General features: G+C 41.6%; 2 protein-coding genes across 2 annotated transcripts in view; both read left to right on the top strand.

Moving 5' to 3' along the window:
• Positions 1–732: 732 nt before the first annotated feature.
• LOC121180780 (histone PARylation factor 1) lies at positions 733–5,534 on the top strand. Its single transcript, XM_041036423.1, has 8 exons — positions 733–839; positions 1,747–1,930; positions 2,570–2,756; positions 3,009–3,107; positions 3,451–3,604; positions 4,112–4,199; positions 4,350–4,522; positions 4,688–5,534. The coding sequence occupies exons 1-8, from the start codon at positions 801–803 to the stop codon at positions 4,820–4,822; spliced, it is 1,059 nt and encodes a 352-aa protein (XP_040892357.1). The 5' UTR covers positions 733–800; the 3' UTR covers positions 4,823–5,534.
• Positions 5,535–7,187: 1,653 nt separating this feature from the next.
• Positions 7,188–19,160, top strand: part of ank2a (ankyrin 2a, neuronal) — a 72,585-nt gene continuing 60,612 nt past the window's right edge. Inside the window, exon 1 of the mRNA XM_041035228.1 lies at positions 7,188–7,524. Within this exon, the coding sequence (XP_040891162.1) occupies positions 7,393–7,524 (132 nt within the window). The 5' untranslated portion in view covers positions 7,188–7,392. The remainder of the gene's footprint in view (positions 7,525–19,160) is intronic.

Below are 19,160 nucleotides of genomic sequence, written 5' to 3'. Positions count from 1 at the left end.
TATGATTTTTTAAAATTCAAACGTTAATGCTCTCAGGGGTGAGATTTATGCTGAACTCTGTAAATATGTTATTTTTCATAATAAGAATTATCTTTATGTATATCTTCTGTTTTAGAGACAATGCAGCAGTCAAAGACCGAAAGACTCTGAAGCATGTCCACAGGCACACACTGGTCTGTGAGGCTTAACAGGGTTAGGCTTAACACTAATGCTATTAAATGTTCACTGTCTGGGGTCAGAATTGTTAAGTGAACTAAACAATCTGCAAAACAATCAATAACAAATTTCATGTTATTTCCAGATCCTGAAACTAAAAATTCAAGGGAAGAGCTGTTCTTCCCTAGACATATTACAGTATGTATATTCAGAACATTGTCCTGTAATGGAATACAGTATTACTGCAAAGTTTATCTGTAGAGATTTTTGGCCTAGTTGACATTAATACTATGTGTCAGTGTTTCAGTATGACTGTGATCATAAAAGTTATTTGAGACACCCTGTAGGACCAGTGTTATTTAAAAGCCCTTATACATTTATGGACTTTCATCACCACATGGCTGTGGTCATTTACAAAGATCTATATTTGCAGTCCACATTTTAAGGGACAATGGTGAAAACACACGATATAAAAATCAGCTTCAGTGTGTAAGATGAGTGAGGGCTTTGTTACAGTGGGTCCGGGGAATGTGCAGTCAGCGTCCTCGGCCTCGGGGGGGCAGTGTTGCGCTTTAACCTGGCGCAGTTGCTGTGGATTGCGACCTGCAGAAGAAGAGGCCGAAAGAGAGACAAGAGGAAGGAAAATGACAGGGCGCGCAAAAAGAAAACCCAAATCCATTCAGGTAATTTTGCACTGTTTTTACTACCTCGGTTGGGTCGCAGAAATGTCGGTTTCAAAAGCAAAAACGGTTCACCGGCTAAAAAGCCGTGCTGCGTTCGGCCACTATGGCGGCAAAGCAGCTTCTGTTAAACGCCGTGGGCAGAACAGTTTGGCACGCTGTGTGAGCGGCAGCGGTCAGAGGACAACATGGCAGCAGCTCTGCTGCCTGGATCCGCGGACGTTCACAGCACACAGCAGTTTCTATCACAGCGTGTGGGTGGTGATTTCATTACACCACAGACTGTATATACATTACACAAGCGAGAGGCGCTGAGTCAGGCGCCGTAAGCGTGTATTTGTTTTAGCGAGGTAAGCTAGCCTTAACTTACCTCTCTGTAGTCTGCTGCAGGGAAACGGGTTGGGTACCTTTTTTTGATTCGTGGTTTAACCCAATAAAGGCCGAAAATCAGTGCTCTAACATTAATAAAACAACTGTATAGAAAGGTTTTGATCCTTGACTTGTGTGGGAGCTCTGCCGGGTCTAAAATACAGATCACTGAACACATCTGTACTTGTAATGGGCTCCATGCAATACAGTTGCCAGTTTATTAATACAACAACTCTACAGTAAGGCCTCCCTTTATATTGGTAGTAATGTTCAGCTTTTGCTCAAACTGTTTTAGAGAGGTGTTGATTCAGCATTTTTGAACCTCTGGCTTGTGAAGCTGCTTTGATTTTGTGTTATGAAAGTGTGTATTTCTAATATTTAGTCATCCCTCAGTGGTATAAATGGACTGGGTGACAACATTTTTGAAACACCTACCAGTCTTTTTATGGCAGTTTTTGTGGTAGTAAAATGCATTCGTTGTGGCTTGTTGTATCAAATAAACTTGCAACTTAACGTAGTCATTCTTCCTTCATTTCTTTAGGAGTCAGGTACAGGCAATGGGGAGTTGAAGAAAGCCCGTACTGATGAGTCCAAAGCTGTGCCATTGTCAAAGGTGGATTCAGAGCAACGTGATGAGATGGTGCAACTGTACAAGTTTCAAATGCCGGAAGATCTGTACCACTTCTGGGATTTCTGCAAGGATCTTTATCCTGACAACCCCCGTGGTATGCTCTTTACACTAGCAGCATATCTTGTTACAGTAATACTGATAGGACAGAAGGTGCATCTGACATTTAATCAGTTCTTCTGTCGGTAAACACAGAGAAAACAGGATGGAGCCAACTGGGTGTATTTGTTGGGTGTTTCCTTTATATTTCCCAGTTTAGGGTGGTTCTTCAGGTTTTAAGTGCTGCCAAACCAGGAGAGCTGCTAACAATCACTAATTATTTAGTTTATTAAGAGTCAAAAATTCAGTTCCTCATTACAAATTTCCAGGTTCAAAAATGACATTTAAAAATAGCTTATTTTGTATTAGAGTGAAGGCATAGAAAAAACACAAAACCTCAAATTTGAGATGCAAGAACCACAAATGATGGAAACTTTCCAGTTTAATGATCATTATAATAATTTGTTAATTGTCTTTCCAAAGTTGTGATGTCCTTCACTGTTCAGCAAGATGACAACCTTTTTGAAGATGATTAACATAAGCATACATCTGCACACTTAGCATAAAAAATAAGCTGTTGCAACAAAACCCAGGACATAATGCCCATCTCTACCCAAAGCTTTGTAGAAAAAGTATGTCTATATGTCACTTGATTTCTGTATCAATGTATTATTTTTCTGAATGTTAATTTACACAGGTGCGTTGAAAGACTCGCTGGGTTTGCAGCTGGTTGGTCCTTTTGACATTCTGGCTGGAGCACACAAAAACTCAAAGAATCCTCAGCCTAACTTCCATCTTCACTGGAGGTATATTTATGACCCACCAGAGTTTCAGACCATACTTCTGGGGAATGAGGACAGCCAGCATCACATTGGCTATTTCAGGTATAGCACATCATTTTTTTTGCCACCTGAAGCCTGTGAGAGTGTTTGATCTGTTCTGAGCCAAATAAGTGCTTTCATTACGATGTTGTAGCTTCCACTAGAGGACCCTTGACTTAGCCTACTAACACTTACTGTACCAGCTACAGTGAGAGAGCACACTCTCGCTAGCGAGGGGTTGTTAATATAGAAATCATGAATATGAGTTGTTCTGATTCATTTTTAATGGATTCTGTTGTTCCCAAAATCCACCAGAGATACTCCAGACTCCCTTCCTTCTTTTGTTGGGGAAAATGAAGCCAAGAAGGGCTGCACTATAACACAGATGGGTGACAACTTGTTTGCTGCTGTCCTGTGAGTAATAACCACCACATGTTCACAACACATAAACATTTTCTCTATTTTCTGTGATCAATTTCGACTGCCTGATTCAAAAACAATGTTTAAATTGAACAATTAGAAAAACTGTTGAATGTATACCATAAAATATGATCTGTATGTATTTTATGCATATATGCTGTCAACACAAAACTCTGTCAAAGACTAAATGTTTGCTCCGTGATCATAAAAGGTGATTTGTGGATGCACGTGTGTGGGAGTGGAGGAGCATTATTGAATTAGACTGGTTTTCTCGTTGTCTCCTTCCATGTATGTCATCCCACCGACTGTCAACCTTTTTGTTCCCCTCCTCCGTCAGCCTGCATTTGTTGAAGAAGAGGAAAGAGAGGGGCAGCAAGAAAGGCGGGGGAGAAGCTTTGGAAAGCTTGGAGGCAAAGTTGAGAGACAGGGCAGAGACTCTGGGCTTGTCTCTAGAGCAGAAGACCAAAGGCATGAAGCAGAGGGACAAGAAGGTAGCTTCCACGATGGATCAAACAGTATTATTAGATACATTATATTGTTTTTGAAACCCACTCATAACTCTCCTAATTTATACCTCCAATGTTGCTTTGTCCCTAGGACTGAAAATTTAAACCATTGCAGTGCATCAGTTCAGTACTGTGTACAATTGTGTTTGCCACATGACTTAGGTCAGTATTTAGAGGACACCTATAAATGTGTCCCCAGCATTTAGAATAGAGTCTGTTTTGGTTTCATGGAATCTCCTTTATATAGTCAATGATTCAAAGTGCATATAACTATTGGTGTTTTGGACACATTGTCATAATTCATACTCCAATCCAGAAATTTAATGACAAATGTCTTGCCAGGTGGAGCTCTGAAAATATAGTATCATTTGGCAAAATGTGAATAAGTCACTGTGAAGTGGTGATGTGGTTCGCATGTTCAAAACAAATTATGTTTGACTAAAGTAATCCGTGTTGATACTATACCATAGTAAACCTCTTGCCTCACCACAGGTGGTTACCAAGACATTCCACGGTGCCGGCATCGTCGTGCCAGTAGACAAGAACGATGTCGGATACAGAGAACTACCAGAAACAGATGGTGAGCTTACGTGCATATAGAGGTGATCATGAAGGTGCCCTTGTCAGTTTTGTCCGCAAACATGATTTTTCTTTGCTTTACATTTCACCTATTTAACATGTGTGATAACACCCCCCCCCCCCCCCCCCCCCCCCGATCTTTTGTATGTAGCTGGTCTTAAAAAAATTTGCAAAGCAATTGCTGAAGCACGGGATGACAAAGAGCGCGTCAAAGCCTTTGGACCTCTCCAGGAGATGATCACGTTTGTTCAATTTGCCAATGATGAGTGTGACTATGGCATGGGTTATGAGTTAGGAATAGACCTCTTCTGTTACGGATCCCATGTAAGTCCCAAAGTGCACATGATAGTCCTTCCATATTCACACTCCAAGATTTAACTTCATTGCACCCAACAATCTTTCCTCTTCCAGACCATATTCTTAAATATATAAAACCAAATATTCCTTTCCTTTATTGATCTTTGATTTCCTCTCTCGTCCCTCCTCCAGTATTTTCACAAGGTAATCAAGCAACTTCTGCCCATGGCCTACAGTTTGCTGAAAAGAAATTTATTTGGGGAGATTTTGGAGGCCCACCTCTCCAGCCGTAGCCATGACAACCTGGACCAACTCTCTGCACATTAAAAAGACTTGGAAGTTCTTTTCAGTTCTTAGTGTCATAAGCTTTTCCCACCATGTGTCCTTGTCTTTTGTTGTTCGTCATTGTTGATGTTTCTTGGTGGTTTTGGTGCTGCTGTCATTGATTTGGAACCAGTTCAATGATATTTTGTTTGTAAAGGGTAGATGTCTAATAAAGTATTTTTTATATTTTTACATGTCCAATTTTTGTATCAAAGGCGATCTCAGTGAATCCTAAAACTAATGAGTTTACAACTGGGTCGTGCAGTAATTATTGTGTGTACTGTTTAGCTGTTTCATTGTTGAATTTGGATCAAGGCAGAATGTATTTTGCTGTTGGCTTGGCGTCTGGTATTATAGGTAATCTTAGAAAACATTGCTTGTTGGACAGTATTGTGTTCTGAGTGTAATACCATTGCACTGGAGACAGAGGGCAGTGATTTGTATGGAAAAATGAGCATCATGATGTGTTTGTGAAAGACATTGCTAACTTACCAGCTGAAGCATCATGTAGCGATTAGTTGCACCAAACAGGAAATGACAGATTCCTCAGGATCATTGCTGCATTAACCTTCATGCAGTTCCTCTCATGTACAGTCCAAACGGCTCACGCTAGAAGCTATCTCCATTACATTTTGCAGAGAGAAATCAGTTCTCATGTTCTATAATCCTGTAGGTTTTATGTAAATTGGCGAAGCTCAATTTTGTTTGGGTAAATGCACCATTTGAGATAAACATGAACTAAAATGATAAAGGTGTTAGATCTAGATTTTGACTGGTTATTGTTGAATTTGTGAGGTATCAAAGGGCTTTTTGGGGCTCCTGGGCATTTGTCCAATTTACCTGGTCGGTAATCCAGCCTTGCTCAGGGATTTTCTGGGGATGACCAACAAAATCCTGTGGTATGTTCAAGTCTTTTTATCTCTGATATGTCTACCTTGACCAAATTTCTCTGGGCAAGGGGAAGAATAACTAAAGACTGAGAAGGTGGGCAGTACTATATCCAGAGTGATTGCTTATTTTTTCTGTTTCCTAAAGCTCTATTTCTGAATATTTGTTTTGATTTTTGCCAGCCCCATTTTACATACCATTCCCTACACCTAAAGGGTACAGGCCTAGCTGTTATGGCAGCAGATTGAGTCTTGTGAAAAATGTATTTTCACGATCTCACAGATGTCTGCTTTTTACCCAATAATAATAAAATGCTCCATTTGGAATGAGCAGTCCTGAATCCAGATTTACCTTAGTACAGCATTTAAGGCAGACGAACACCTGTTCAAAGTCACTCTTTTTAAAATAAACAAATAAATGTAAAATAAATGATGCAACAGTTAACAGTTACTGCACTTCTCATCAGCCTTTATTCCCACATCCTCATCTTTCACTCTTGCCATTTAAAGGAAAGGTACATTAACATCACTCACTTGGAGCGCTATGATTTCACTGTCAACTGACAACATTTTTGCCAGTTTTACATGATTTCTCACACATCCTTCTCCACTTCTCCCTCCTCTCCTCGAGTCCTATAGCAAGACATTGACATTGATTTTGCCCTGTCAACTTCCATTAAATTTGTAGCTCAGTGACGAGGCCCAGGCCAAAGTAAGGGCGTAGGAATACTGAGAGGGAGATTACATCATGGCAGCCCAAACCAAGGTGCCTGAGCTGCGATGATTTCATATTTGTGTGAGCAATTTTACAGTTTTTATTTAATCATGGGTCATCACGGACCACACTGTTAACTTTCCCGTCTGAAGCTTCTTCTGCTGCAGAGGCACTAAGAGGTGGGGTGGGGTGGGGTTGGGAGGGGGGAGCAAAACAGGAGCGCACTACCGCTTGAGGTGCATTCACTTGCCATTGGTGCGGAATGAGCTAGTCACAATATGCTTCATTTTAGAGGCCCATTCTTCGAAACCAAGTGAAGTGAAGTGTTGGAATTCATTTGGAATTATTTGTGTAGCGTAATTACAGGTTAGTATGAAAAAGAAAAGCAATGTAGTTACTGTTTTAAACGATGTAATGTGTTTTAAAAAGAAGACAAAATGAGGGCAGAGAAAAAATGGCGTCCTCTTACTCGAAGAAGCCGCTTTAGACCATCAACCAATCATCACACAGTTTGCGTTAGTTTAACTATTGTGCCTCGCCCCCTATGGGTCGTATTTTTGTAAGAGGGTGTGTTAAAACATTTTTTTTTCAGATTGATCGCCCAAATCAAGGCGTAGTATGGATGTTTCCAATTGTCCTTGAAGGCAGCATTGATCCTGCGGAGTTTCGGGACAGCGCATGTGAGGCGCGTTCACACACTCCCACACACACATCCACACGCAGGCTACAGCAACACACCGGGAGCATCCCTGGACGGAGGGAGCGCTCGTTTTGGGTTTTGACAGTCTGGAAGAATCACTGTGTTAGCTCCAGTCACGTTTCATCACACACTGACTCTGACGCCGCAGAATGATCCCGGGCCCTGCGGAGCCTTGTGGAGTCTGAGGCCCCGCACAGAAATCCACCTTGCACCGGCAAAACAGGACCTTCACTGACCGCGTCGCTCTCAGCAGCAGTCAGCCCGAGACAGAATGTCAAGTAGCCCGGAAGAAAGTCATTCCAGGGGCGGCGGCTCCGACCGTGACTTGAAAATGGCCTCTTCGAGCAACACGTCTCTGGAGGGTGGACCACCACCACCGCTGCAGCAGAACCGTATACGGCAGGTGGGTGTCTGTCCGCAGCCCGCTCTCTGCATTGACAGGGCCAGTCAGCCGTGTAACCAGCAGCCCGAAAACCGCTGTGGATGCTAAGAAGCAGCCGAAGGCGTTGCCGCGCTTTAGCACATCGGCGCTGGTGATCTGACAGATTTTCTTTCATGTGTATTAAACTGTGTACAAATTAGCTGCTTATAGGAACAAAGCTCTCTGCAGAGAAGATACCATCTGTTTTGATAAGAGACTTAGAGCGATGTTCTTTTGGGGAGTGTGACAATACCCAAACAGGCCAATTGTGCCAGTTCGTCAAACAGCACCAGGCCTGCACTGGCTCCACTAGTTACTATTTTGGGCTGCAGTGAGGAATGTTTACAACTTCACATCTCGCACTTTAGGTTTATTGTTTACATGGATCATCTAGGCTTTACTGGCCAGAGGCTGAGCATCCCCAACTAGTTTATCTTGTTCTGAATACTGGGTACTTGTGAGGTTTAATAGGTGGTCTGTGTCTTACTTTGGTAGTTTCATAGCCTTCTGTTGGAGACACACAAGCTCTCATGTTCACTCAATGTATACAGTGTGGTTGATTGTGGTTCTGTGTGTAGATGTGCCCTGTTTGTGCCTTCACAGTGTTCTGTCAGGCCACTCCTGGGCTGGGCTGGTTTGCCAATGAGTTTTTCTGGTGTTGTGTGAACTGAATTTCTGATAGTACTATTCATATTCCTCCTGTCCTCTCATCTTCTGTCCCCTCCATGCCTACAAACCAGTTCATCATGTATAGTTATTGCTAAGATCAAGGTGTGTTTTACACTGTTGCAGCTACATCAACTTAATCGGAAAAATGAGAAATGTCTTTCTCTATACGTCTGTTTTCATGAACATATAAGAAGATTAATGTTAAGTGTTACCATGTATATTTGATTGTGCACTGTGTGTGTTTGAGTATTCAGTGAAAGTGAGTCAGGAGATGGTAGATGGTTGTTTCCTGTCTCAGTGCACTCTCTCAGGCTAATGTGATTTCAGTAATGGACTGTAGTGCCACAAATACACAAACACACATAGACACACACCTTATTCTTTTCTGTTAGGGTGGGGCCATTCAGCTCCCATGCTTGGATGCAGTGAAGAAGAAAAAAGGGGCACAGTTTGCACAGGTGTTTGTGTGTTCATGATTAAGTGAACATGTTATGCACGGGAAAAAGAACTAGCTGTGTCATCGGTGCACAGAAAGATTAATCACTGGCCTCTGTAACGTATGTTCTCTTTAATGAAAGTGAAAAGGAAACTTCTCCATAATTTCCTTTTTTCCTTAAAGTCCTCTTTGTAGGCTTAACTGGTAGAAGAAGTCACACTTAGAGCTAATCAGCACAACTGTCACAGACTGTCACAGCCTTTTACTCAATGTCCCCTGATAGAGTTTGACATGTTAGCAAACACTTGTCTCTTTACAAATCCAGGGGATGTGGACCAATGTTAGCGTTTATTTGGAGTTGTGTTCCTGGCCACCTGGCAAATGTCCAATATTGTTCCTCCTTTTACCTCTGCTTTGTTCTCCTCCATCTCTTGTGTAAAAAATCTTGGTCTTTAGCTGGGTCAATCCGTACATTCTTCACCAGCTTGCTGCCAGTTTATCTGTCTGCAGTTTGGTGATGGGAAGGTAGCGTACAGCACATTTAGCTTTTTTGCTGCTGCTGCTGATGGAATAGGAGTTGATGAGAGCAGTGAGACTGGAATAAATTTGCGTGCAGTAAAACCAGAGAAATGAGCTAAGAGTCCAGAAGCCTTTAAAGAACTGCAGAGTTGGGTGATAAATCATGGATGATGTGGCTTCGTCACTGTGGGTAACCCATTTCACATTATATGTGGTCATTTCATTCAATGTTTGTAAAAAAAAAAAAAATTGATTAACCAAGTGTTAAAGGTGCATTTTGATTTGCTTAAGTTACATAATAGTTCTTTTGTTGTACTCCATCTCTATCTAATCCACCGTGGTTTGTAACTGTATCTAACCATAAAGTTTTGGTTTTATTTGAGAACTTGATAGAAAGTGTTTTCCTAGAAACAATAGCCTGATTTCACAGGACAATCCACAGTCTTTGTTTAAAGATGTGTCCAAATAATCCTGAGTTAAAAGGACATTGCTTATAGAGAGACATTGTTGTTAAGCTTTTTGAATTGCATTTTCAATACTTCGAACTCACACCATCCCACAATTTCTGCAAATAACTATATGTACAGTTAGAGGCCACTAGAAACTTTAAAACTATTTTTTGTAATCTGGGGGAACTGACCCTTTAAGCTGTTGAAGTCTTTGAGATAAAAGAAAAAGTGCAAGAGGTGCAAAACATGAGTTGGTTGGTAAGGAAAGCTCGAAATAGCATGTATCAGAAAAACCTTGGTGTTGAGAAAAACTCAGTACAGCAATAACAGATCTACATATGTGCACCAAAAGGAGAAAATGACCAAGAGCTGCTGTGATGTGAGGCTCTTAGTTTCAGGTCTAAAAATACTTCCTGTCTCTCGTGTGATTGTCCTGGAGAAAAATAGCTTCTATCTAGCCAAGTGGCTGTGTGTCCATGTCTCTGTGCTCAGTGAACCTGTGTCGCTGGGCATTTACACGCTGCTGTGGGCTGGTGTTGAGCGATTGCTTCCCGCAATCTGCTTTCTCCTTCGTTTGAACAATACAGAGACCTTGTCATAATGTGTTAACCCTCTACCTGTGCCAGTCCACTTTCCTGTGGTTGAAATGTGGATACTCAGAGCTCAGTTTGCAGAGATCAATTCAGGACTAGATTTTATGTCCACTGCAGTCTGATATTGATAATGGAAATCACTGAACCTCCAGGCTTCCGTTGAGACATGCTGGCTACTTTTAGATAATCTCTTAGAGATAGGTTTGAATCCAGCTGAGTATAGGGCTCTAGTTTTACATCTAAAGATGACTTGTGTTTAGGACTAGCCAACTTGAGCTATTTCTTACTTATTGCTTGGTACGAAGATTTCCCCTTTCAAGTGAACCCTTGTTTCCCTTCCTGCACCAAATTCCCTCCCCACTTTCTTTTTGGCTTGCCATCTATTTGTCCTCCTCTGGAGCCTCACTTCATTCAGAGGTGGGATTGAGTTATACCCTCGTTTTCTCCTTGTCTTCTTGGCTGTCATTTCTGTTCATCTCTCATTTCCCTCCAAAATACCTCCCTCCCTCTCTCCCTTCACTCTATCTGCCCTACTCTCCTCCTCACCGGTCCCGACACTGAGGTCCTGATGTGCCAGGAGGTCAGATTTCACTGCAGCCTTTGACATTTTCATCTCTCTCTTTTCCGCCCCTCTGTCTGTGTCTCTTCTGCCTCTCTGTGTCTGCCTGCCTATCTGTCTGTCTCTCTGTCTCTCTCCACTGGGAGTGGTATGATGGGATTCTGCAGGAAGAGACTCCTAATGGAGCCATGGCCTTCATTACATTACCTCCGGACAGCTACAGCCACACATACACCCGCATATGGCAACAGCTGTCTTCCACTGCATAATGCCAAATAAATGTTTGGGGTCTCTGTGTGTGCTGTTTTACAGGCTGTATGCACATACACTCACCCAAACACACCCACACACACAGCATTCTATAGCTCTATTTACTAGAGCTGTTAGAGCACTTGCCTGGTTGTAAATACACAGAGACTGGTGAATGACCACAAGTCATCCGCTCCAGTAGCTCTATTGATGGTTACCAAATGCCATTAAGATTTAATCACTAGTTCTTGTGAAAGTTAGGCATGATTCAGCAGGATACGCCTGTCCGTTACTGTTCCACTCTCTATACAGCATCAACATGATCAGAAACGTTTGGTGGAACTGAAATGATTAGTCAGGTTGTCGATAAGTTGATCAACAGAAAATAAATCTACAGCTTTTTTTCATAATGTATTTAATATTTTGGTTTCTGGTCAGATCAAACAAGCAAATGGACCACGTTACCTGCATGCAAAAGAGAAGCTGAAACCACAGAAATTTTAGTGTTTCTGAGTTGCACTTAGTCACCATATTTCTTGGCACAGAAATATCCATATCCCACTAAAGTCACCTTGAAGGGTGGTCATCTTTGGTATGATACCCAACTTTCCGAATACCAACACCAGCCAGTCTACCAATTCTGATGCAACATGCAAGCAACAGTCATATGATGTTATCTATGGGTTTCATTTGAGTTTCCTTGCTGTGTAATGGTGATAGGGTGGTGAGAAAAGGATTGGTATTCCTGTCCTAGATCCAAATGGAGCATCAGCATGTCTATATTTGGGCACAAGCAACGTCCTGACACTCTGCTTTGCACTTCGTCATGGTACCTCATAACTAGTTGGGGTGCCCTAGTTATATCTGACACCAACTTACACTGGCCTGTCTTCCCCTGATGGATGTTTGTAGGGCAGAGATGGCATCACTTGATGAATCATGGCTTGTCATCATTGTCATCATCTTTCTTTTCATGTTGGCTGGATCGCAACAGCTGGACCAGCGATAAATCTAGCAACCTTTTGCACAAACCTTAGCTACTTGTCGTAGATGAGACTCACCAGTATTGCCCCACAAGCGCGAGGTCAGGCTTTCCATCTACAGGCACACCTCTTTATATGTCATATTCAGTCGACTGCCTGGCAGATGAAATAGATATGAATGAGCTTCTAACTTTCTTTTTGAGTGACCATTTTACAATATAGCCAAAATCACAGCATAGCCTTTGTCTTTGACTGATGTGTGTGGTGATTTTGGCATGATGTCGCTGTTATGAAATCAGGATTTTTGGTTAACTTGTAGTCTTAATGGGCTGCGTTTCAGTCACTATTTCATGCTTTTTACGTTGTCTGACAACAGAAACAGAAAAAACATGTAAACACATAAGGGGCTGAAACAGCCTGACACTAGACAGAACGCAAATACAACCAATGACGTGCTAATTGGCATGTTACATCGTCTAACGAAATTTAGCAGCTTGTCGAGTAGGGGTGTGCCCGATTCATAGATTAACCGTGACGCGACACTTGACGATTCAGAATCGATTCATAAATGTTCAAAAATCGATTCTTTTAATAACAGAAGGAAAGTGCAGCGGTCGGAACGAAAAAAAAGTAGCGGGTGCCCCCCGGACATATTATAGGGCCCTATGATTTCCGCGATCACTGAATCGCGGAATTGGCCGACTAAAACGGAATCTATTTTTAATGCGGAATATCGCGGAATTTGACATAATTTGAGTGCAATGCTGTTTTCGTTTGGAAGAAGAACGTGTGTCTGGGGAAAACTGCACGGAGGGAAGCAAAGGGATGGCACAACAAGCCCCTTCCACCGACTGAGCCCCTTCAAAACAATGTAAGTATGGCGAAGCGGCTGCGTACGGCTCTGTGTTCGTCGGCGAAAAAACTGCGAAACTCGACGCGAACTGCTCGGCTCTGTACTGAGGGGTTAGCGCCGAGTGTCGCATATTCTGTCAACGCTCCTTTGAGTGGAAACGTAAGAATACGCGCAGTGACCATATAGTGTCCAAGATCCATATGAGAAACAATCTGAAATGCACATACAATAAGATTTAAAAGGATTACTTTCTGGACATGTAAATCAAGATATCAGATTGTAATAGAAGTGGAAATATTGTCAATTTCCTTTCCCTATTTTTTTCTTTTCCGACATATTTTTTTCATGTATATGTTCATAATAACATAGTCAAATCAGAATCATGTCGGTACAGCCACACAATATATATTTTTAGTATTATTATTATTGTTTTTAATCTACATCAATAAATGAAACAGGCATTACATGTGCAAGCTAATGTTTTTTTTTCTTCTTCTATCAGAGGAGTTAGAAAAGAAAAGAGAAACGTGTTTTACTTCAATGATTGGATATTTAAAAATACATTATTTTACAAGTAACTACAGAGTGAGAAAAGAAACATTCTATGTGGGGAAAAAAAAAATTAATCGAGATGCATCGATAATCGGGGAATCGTCGAATCGTAGCACTGTGAATCGTAATCGAATCGAATCGTGAGGTGACTTAGATGGCACACCCCTATTGTCGAGCAGGCTTTAGCTACTTTCCATTGAAAGGACTTGTTTATAGCAGTTTTCAACTACATCTTCAATTTCACACATTGACCATACACAGTCTTACCTAATACGAGGTTTTGACATAATATTGTCTTAATGAAAGACCGTTCATCAGAAGAGCACAAAGTCAAGAAGTGAAAACTTTGTTAAAGGGAGAGAAAGTGAGAGTACATAATTCATAGCGATGAACTGAATGATATTGACGAACTGACTGCATTAACTGGCCACAGCTGCAGAATATAGTGCATATAAATTAGACTACTGAAACACACCCTCAAGCAAGGAAGGATATAGACTCATTGTTTTGTCTTTAGATGCATCCCTTGCTAGTCATGCTCCATAGAGGGCGTGTTTTTGGACTGGGGGCAGTGGGAGGCATTTAGATGTTAATTATTCATCATGGCCCTATAACTGTGTTTCCCGTTAAAGAGAAACAGGCAGAGAGAGAGAGAGGGAGGAGGGTGTGGTCGATGATCAATGAACTTCTCAGAAGCTCAACTCAAGCACCTTTGTGTAAATGTGCTCTCTCCCTCTCTCTTACCAGCTGCTTCTTACCCCCCCCCCCCCCCCCCCCCCCCGCACCCTCTCTCATCGTGTTTGAGTTGAGTAAGCGAAGGATTTCTCACAGGGAAACACATCAAGGCTTTTCGCTGTGTTGTTGAGAATAGCATGGCTCAAAGCTCTTCACATAGACAAACAGGTACACACATAAAAACACACACACACACATATATGCCAGCAAAACTCTAGACTTTTGTCACATGCTGAGGAAGATGCTGTGACGCAGCTTCAGACTCAGAGCACAGTTCACCTTGTAAAACCACGTGTTTTGTTTTACTCAGGCCCATTATATCTAAATTTGGGATTTGGGTTACTTTTATTATGTAACACTTAGTTTTAACATTTGAAAGGCTTTCTTTGCACCAACTCAAACTCATCGTGTGCAGTTTTTAGCCCAAAACAGAACTGAAAAGTGTGACTGCTAATTAAATGTTTACACTACTCACATCTGTTTTATTTTGTCTCTGAATAATCCTCTCTCTGCCTCTCAGTGATATATTATGTGTGTCTGTCTGACTAATTGTCTGCCTGGTTATTTCTGTCTCTCTGAGTCTGACAGCATCACTCAGCATTCGTGGTATGACTGTGTGCTGCAGCGATTTTTAGGTCACACGCTTCATTATTCATTGTACATCCGACTTGGAGGTGAAATCAGTTTCTGCCTCAATACCCTTTGTCATCTGACGCTGGAGGAGATCAGCCATCAAAATGGAAATGCGGTCTCTCAACATTTTAGCAATACTAGCACATGAACAGTGGGTCAAAGTGGAGAAACAAAAACTGAGTTTGACAGCGTACTCTAACCGTAGACAACAGAGAGGGCAGTTGCTCTTAATGTGCAGTCTGGACACTAATCAGATTGAAGATAAGTCCCACACAAATGACCATTTGGAGTCTTTGCCTCCATGTTCCCAATATCAGATTTTAAATTTTTTTTTTTAGTTAATTCAGTTTTGTCTTACATCCAGGCATAGTATGATCAAAAGTAAGTCAGTTTGGGGACTTTTGGACAACAAAAAAAATCTGTAACTCATACATCTTTTTACTTTCTGACAATTCCAGATTAGCTATGGAAAAACCAATTTGGCCAGTTAATGTCTTGATAAGTAGAGTACTTTGTGCTGTGCTGGTCTGAAATCATAGCCTGTATACGTTTCTACCACATTGTGTAGCATAAATATTTGCCTCAGCCTTACAGGATTCTTCAGATTTTTCTCACCCTGATATCAGGAACACTAACATCCCTCATCAATGATAGCATCTGCAGTGGGATTGCAGTTTCACTAGAATATGGTAGTTTATTTTCCAGTGGGCTCAGAGCCTTTCTCTCATCTCATTAACAGGAATGGAAAACTGACGTCATGTGTTCCCCAGGGACTTGGGCAGCACTTCAAAGAGGAAAAGAGGGAAAGCCATAAATTAGTATGACGGCCATTTCCAAGGCAGTGGGTATCACACTAACACTCCTGTATCACAGGGTAGCAGTGGATGTTGGCGAGGGTTGCAGGCAGCGCATTTTACCAAAAGGCTTTTAGACATAACACCTTACAAACCTGCCGTCATTTGCAGGAAGCAGGTAATGAATTTACGGATGTAATCGGTTGCTTACTCTGCATTTCTGGCCATTTAGATTCTTTTTAGAGTGCACCTAGTTTGCTTTGGAAAAAAAAAGATGTTGAAGGCTGTGGCCTAATGTAGCAAAAAGCTGCAAGCAATCAGTTAATGTGGCACTGGTGTCTGCCTGTGGGGCTGTTGCATGTCTGTATATGGAAATGGGGAGTGTTGTTAATATGGTAGTTTCACTGAAGGACAAATGGAGCAAGTCATGTTACTGGTAAATCAGCTAAGTCACAAATCAGATGTGTCCATTTGTATGTGTGCATGTCTGCTGGTGTGTGGACTTGGTACTGCTTCAGTTCCAACAGGGTGTGGTCTTCTCGACTTTCTGTCCCTCCAGACGTATTTCTCTCTGGGCATATCATATGGCTGTATCAAGGTTATATGTCCCATCACCATACGCTCCATCTCTCTATTCCCTCCCTGCTCATTTGAGGCCCCCCGTCCCCACCCACTCGTGTCCCAGTGTCATTACTCCCTGTGTTTGGGTGTGGTCTGATCTGGATTCTTAACTGTCTGCTTTGTCCACTTCCTATTAAATTTGACTCTCTGTGATTTGGTTTTGTGAGAGAGAGGGAGAGAGAGAGGGAGGGAGGGAGAGAGAGAGAGAGAGAGAGAGAGAGAGAGAGAGAGAGAGAGCATGTGTGTTGTGGACTTTATGGCTCTGACCTTTCGTAAGCAGTAATAGAGGCTGCCAAATAACTTGACATTTAAATCTTATCTGTGAGCTAATCCATTACTTTCTCTACCTTTTTGATCATTTTGTCTCTGAACAACGCAGACATAATTTATGTACTAGCAGTTTAGGCATTACCAATATTTACACTGGCCTATGTAGGCCTATAGTATGGCATGTTGCCTATTTTAAGTGCAAAATCAGTTGTTTTTGAAAAATAAGTGGACACATTTGTTTTTAATGCGTATGGTGCCTGTAGAGCTTTTTGGCACATTGATGAAGCCCACGTTTGTCACATTCCTCACTCCTGTAGTGAAGCTTGTGAAAACCATACCATTCATATCATAGCTTCCATGTGTACCTTTGTCAATGAAAACAATAGAGTAAGAAACATTGTGAAATAAGGCGGGTAGTAAAACTGCAGTGTTGATTTTTCCCATGTTACTGTTGTGGTGCAGGGTTCAGCTGCAGTTTAGAATCGATATCCAGAAGGGAAAGGGTGAACTGTGTGTGTGTGTGTGTGTGTGTGTGTGTGTGTGTGTGTGTGTGTGTGTGTGTGTGTGTGTGTGTGTGGGCACTGCAGACCTCCTGCTGTTGTCTTAAGTATAGATTGTACAAAAATATTCCTTCAGCTCTCTGCATGTGCTGTCTTCAAGATGAAGCCATTGTCTGAAATAAAGTTAAGTGCAGGCTGTGTTGCAAATAACATTTACTGTGAGTGAATATGATTAACATACCAAGATATAATGTTCTTTTCCTGAAAGGAATTGTACCTCTCATGTGTATCCATTGAGTATGGACCTCAGTAGCTTAGCAAAAAGAGGGGAAGCGGAAGTTAGCCTAGCTCTGTGCAAAGGCTCCAAAATACACCTACCAGCATCGCTTATGCTCACAAAGTAACCATGATATTTCATTTATTTAATCCATACGCAAACTGGAATGTAAAAACAATGAGCTGTGATTTTATGGGGAGTGTAAACTATTCTTCATCTCTGTACTACAACATTTCTCAACACAAGAAGTTAAATTAGCTGTTGAGACATGAGCTTTCTTTGGAGAAGAGTGTATTGATTATGCAACAGAGAATGTTAAAATGCTTGTTTCTTTGTCTCCTATACAGGGGTTTTCTTGACCAGCATGTATTGGCCCTAGAAGAACCCACTCAGTGATACACTTGCTTTGATCGTAATGGAAAATGTATTAAAAATGTGGAGGCAGCTGGGTCTCTTTGGTTTTAGCCTTTCAGTCATCTTTTTTGTATCTGCCTCTAGTCCAGTGGGTGTTGGTGAAGTAAAAGGGAATTAGGCCTTCTGCTGTATCACTGCTCAGGAAGTCTTTTCAGTCACTCACTTACCAGGTTAACATAAGCACAATGCATCACTTAAACCAAACAGATAACTATGAAAACTAGCCTTTGTCGATGAGGGGCAGCTGGGACGGGGTTGAAAATTGTTGTCATGAAAAATGTATGAGCTTCTAGAAGTCTAAATGAGTCATCTGAAAATGCAAGATCCTCCCTCCATTAAATCTCAGATGCATTACATGCAGCCAGACACTCCTCACTGGCATAACTCCACTAGTCAGCACTGTAGCTCCATTAGCAGCCAGACAAATCTTGAACAGCAACGACAACAACAGCAACAGCCAAAACAACCACGCCAATAATGGTAAAAACAAATAAGATATTGGCTTTCGTGAGCAGAGAGATGTGTTAAAGAAACTAACCAGTGGTTTTGTATCTTTCAGTAGATTTACTACAAGTTATGCCCTTTATATGTTCCAGCGTATTGTAGAATCAAATAATGTTTTTCCTGCTTTCCAGGCAACCTCTGATTTAGGTTTAGTTCATGTCAGTGTGATATGAAAATTAACTGGAAGAGACAAGCAAGGCATATATAGGCAGTCCATCACAGTGAAGATTTATTTATTTATCTATTGTCAAAGTGACAGTTCTGTTGCTTGGTAATGGAGTTGTTTTAAAACACTTCTTTGCTGGTACATTTAAATGGTTTTGGGAATTTGCTTTGGGAATTCTCAATGTGCTTCATGTTGTTGGAAAATCAAAAACAAAAGACAAATAAGAAACATGAACATTGTGAAATTATTTTCATGGCTAAACATTGAAATTTTTGGTGTGTATATGTGCATGTGACAGAGCACTTGTACGCTCCAAAACTGCGCACACACCCACTTTGAAGCACATGAACAGGAACGTGCAGAGATACATGTCTCTCATACCTGTCTATCATAGAGTCCTAATGGGCCATATAAAAGCCTTTGGATCTATAAAATGGAAAGCAGACCATTAACCCCTCCCCATCTAGGAGATCCACTAAACCAAGAGAAACGTGAGCTCATATCACCTCTCTTTGGAGCCCCCCCTTTAATGTAATCTGACTCCCACAGAGAGAGCAAGAGACACACACACACACATACACATACAAACACACACAAGTTTGTGCAGCTATCCTTGTTTGGACATTGTATTGACTTGCATTCACTGTGGACACTCTAACCCAAACCCTAACCTTTTCCATAACCAGTTCATGCCCGAGTCTAACCGTAACCTAATCTCAATTCACACCGTACCCCCAACCTTAACCGGGACCTCAGAATGTTTTGCCTCATTAGGACCGAGGTTTGGTCCCCATGAGGACTACTGGTCAGCGTTTATACCAGAAAAGGTCCCAAAGAGGTAA

This window comes from Toxotes jaculatrix, chromosome 4 (genome assembly GCF_017976425.1).
Source record: "Toxotes jaculatrix isolate fToxJac2 chromosome 4, fToxJac2.pri, whole genome shotgun sequence".
NCBI classification, from domain to species: domain Eukaryota; kingdom Metazoa; phylum Chordata; class Actinopteri; family Toxotidae; genus Toxotes; species Toxotes jaculatrix.
The sequence above is the reverse complement of the archived record's forward strand: the minus strand, read 5'-3'. Positions and strand labels throughout refer to the sequence as shown.

What these genes read in the sequence shown, in the direction of transcription:
- LOC121180780 (XM_041036423.1), top strand. Translation starts at nt 801, where the DNA reads ATGACAGGGCGCGCAAAAAGAAAACCCAAATCCATTCAG. An exon ending in GAAAACCCAAATCCATTCAG is followed by an intron (nt 840 to 1,746) that starts GTAATTTTGCAC and finishes TCATTTCTTTAG; the next exon opens with GAGTCAGGTACAGGCAATGG. An exon ending in TTATCCTGACAACCCCCGTG is followed by an intron (nt 1,931 to 2,569) that starts GTATGCTCTTTA and finishes TAATTTACACAG; the next exon opens with GTGCGTTGAAAGACTCGCTG.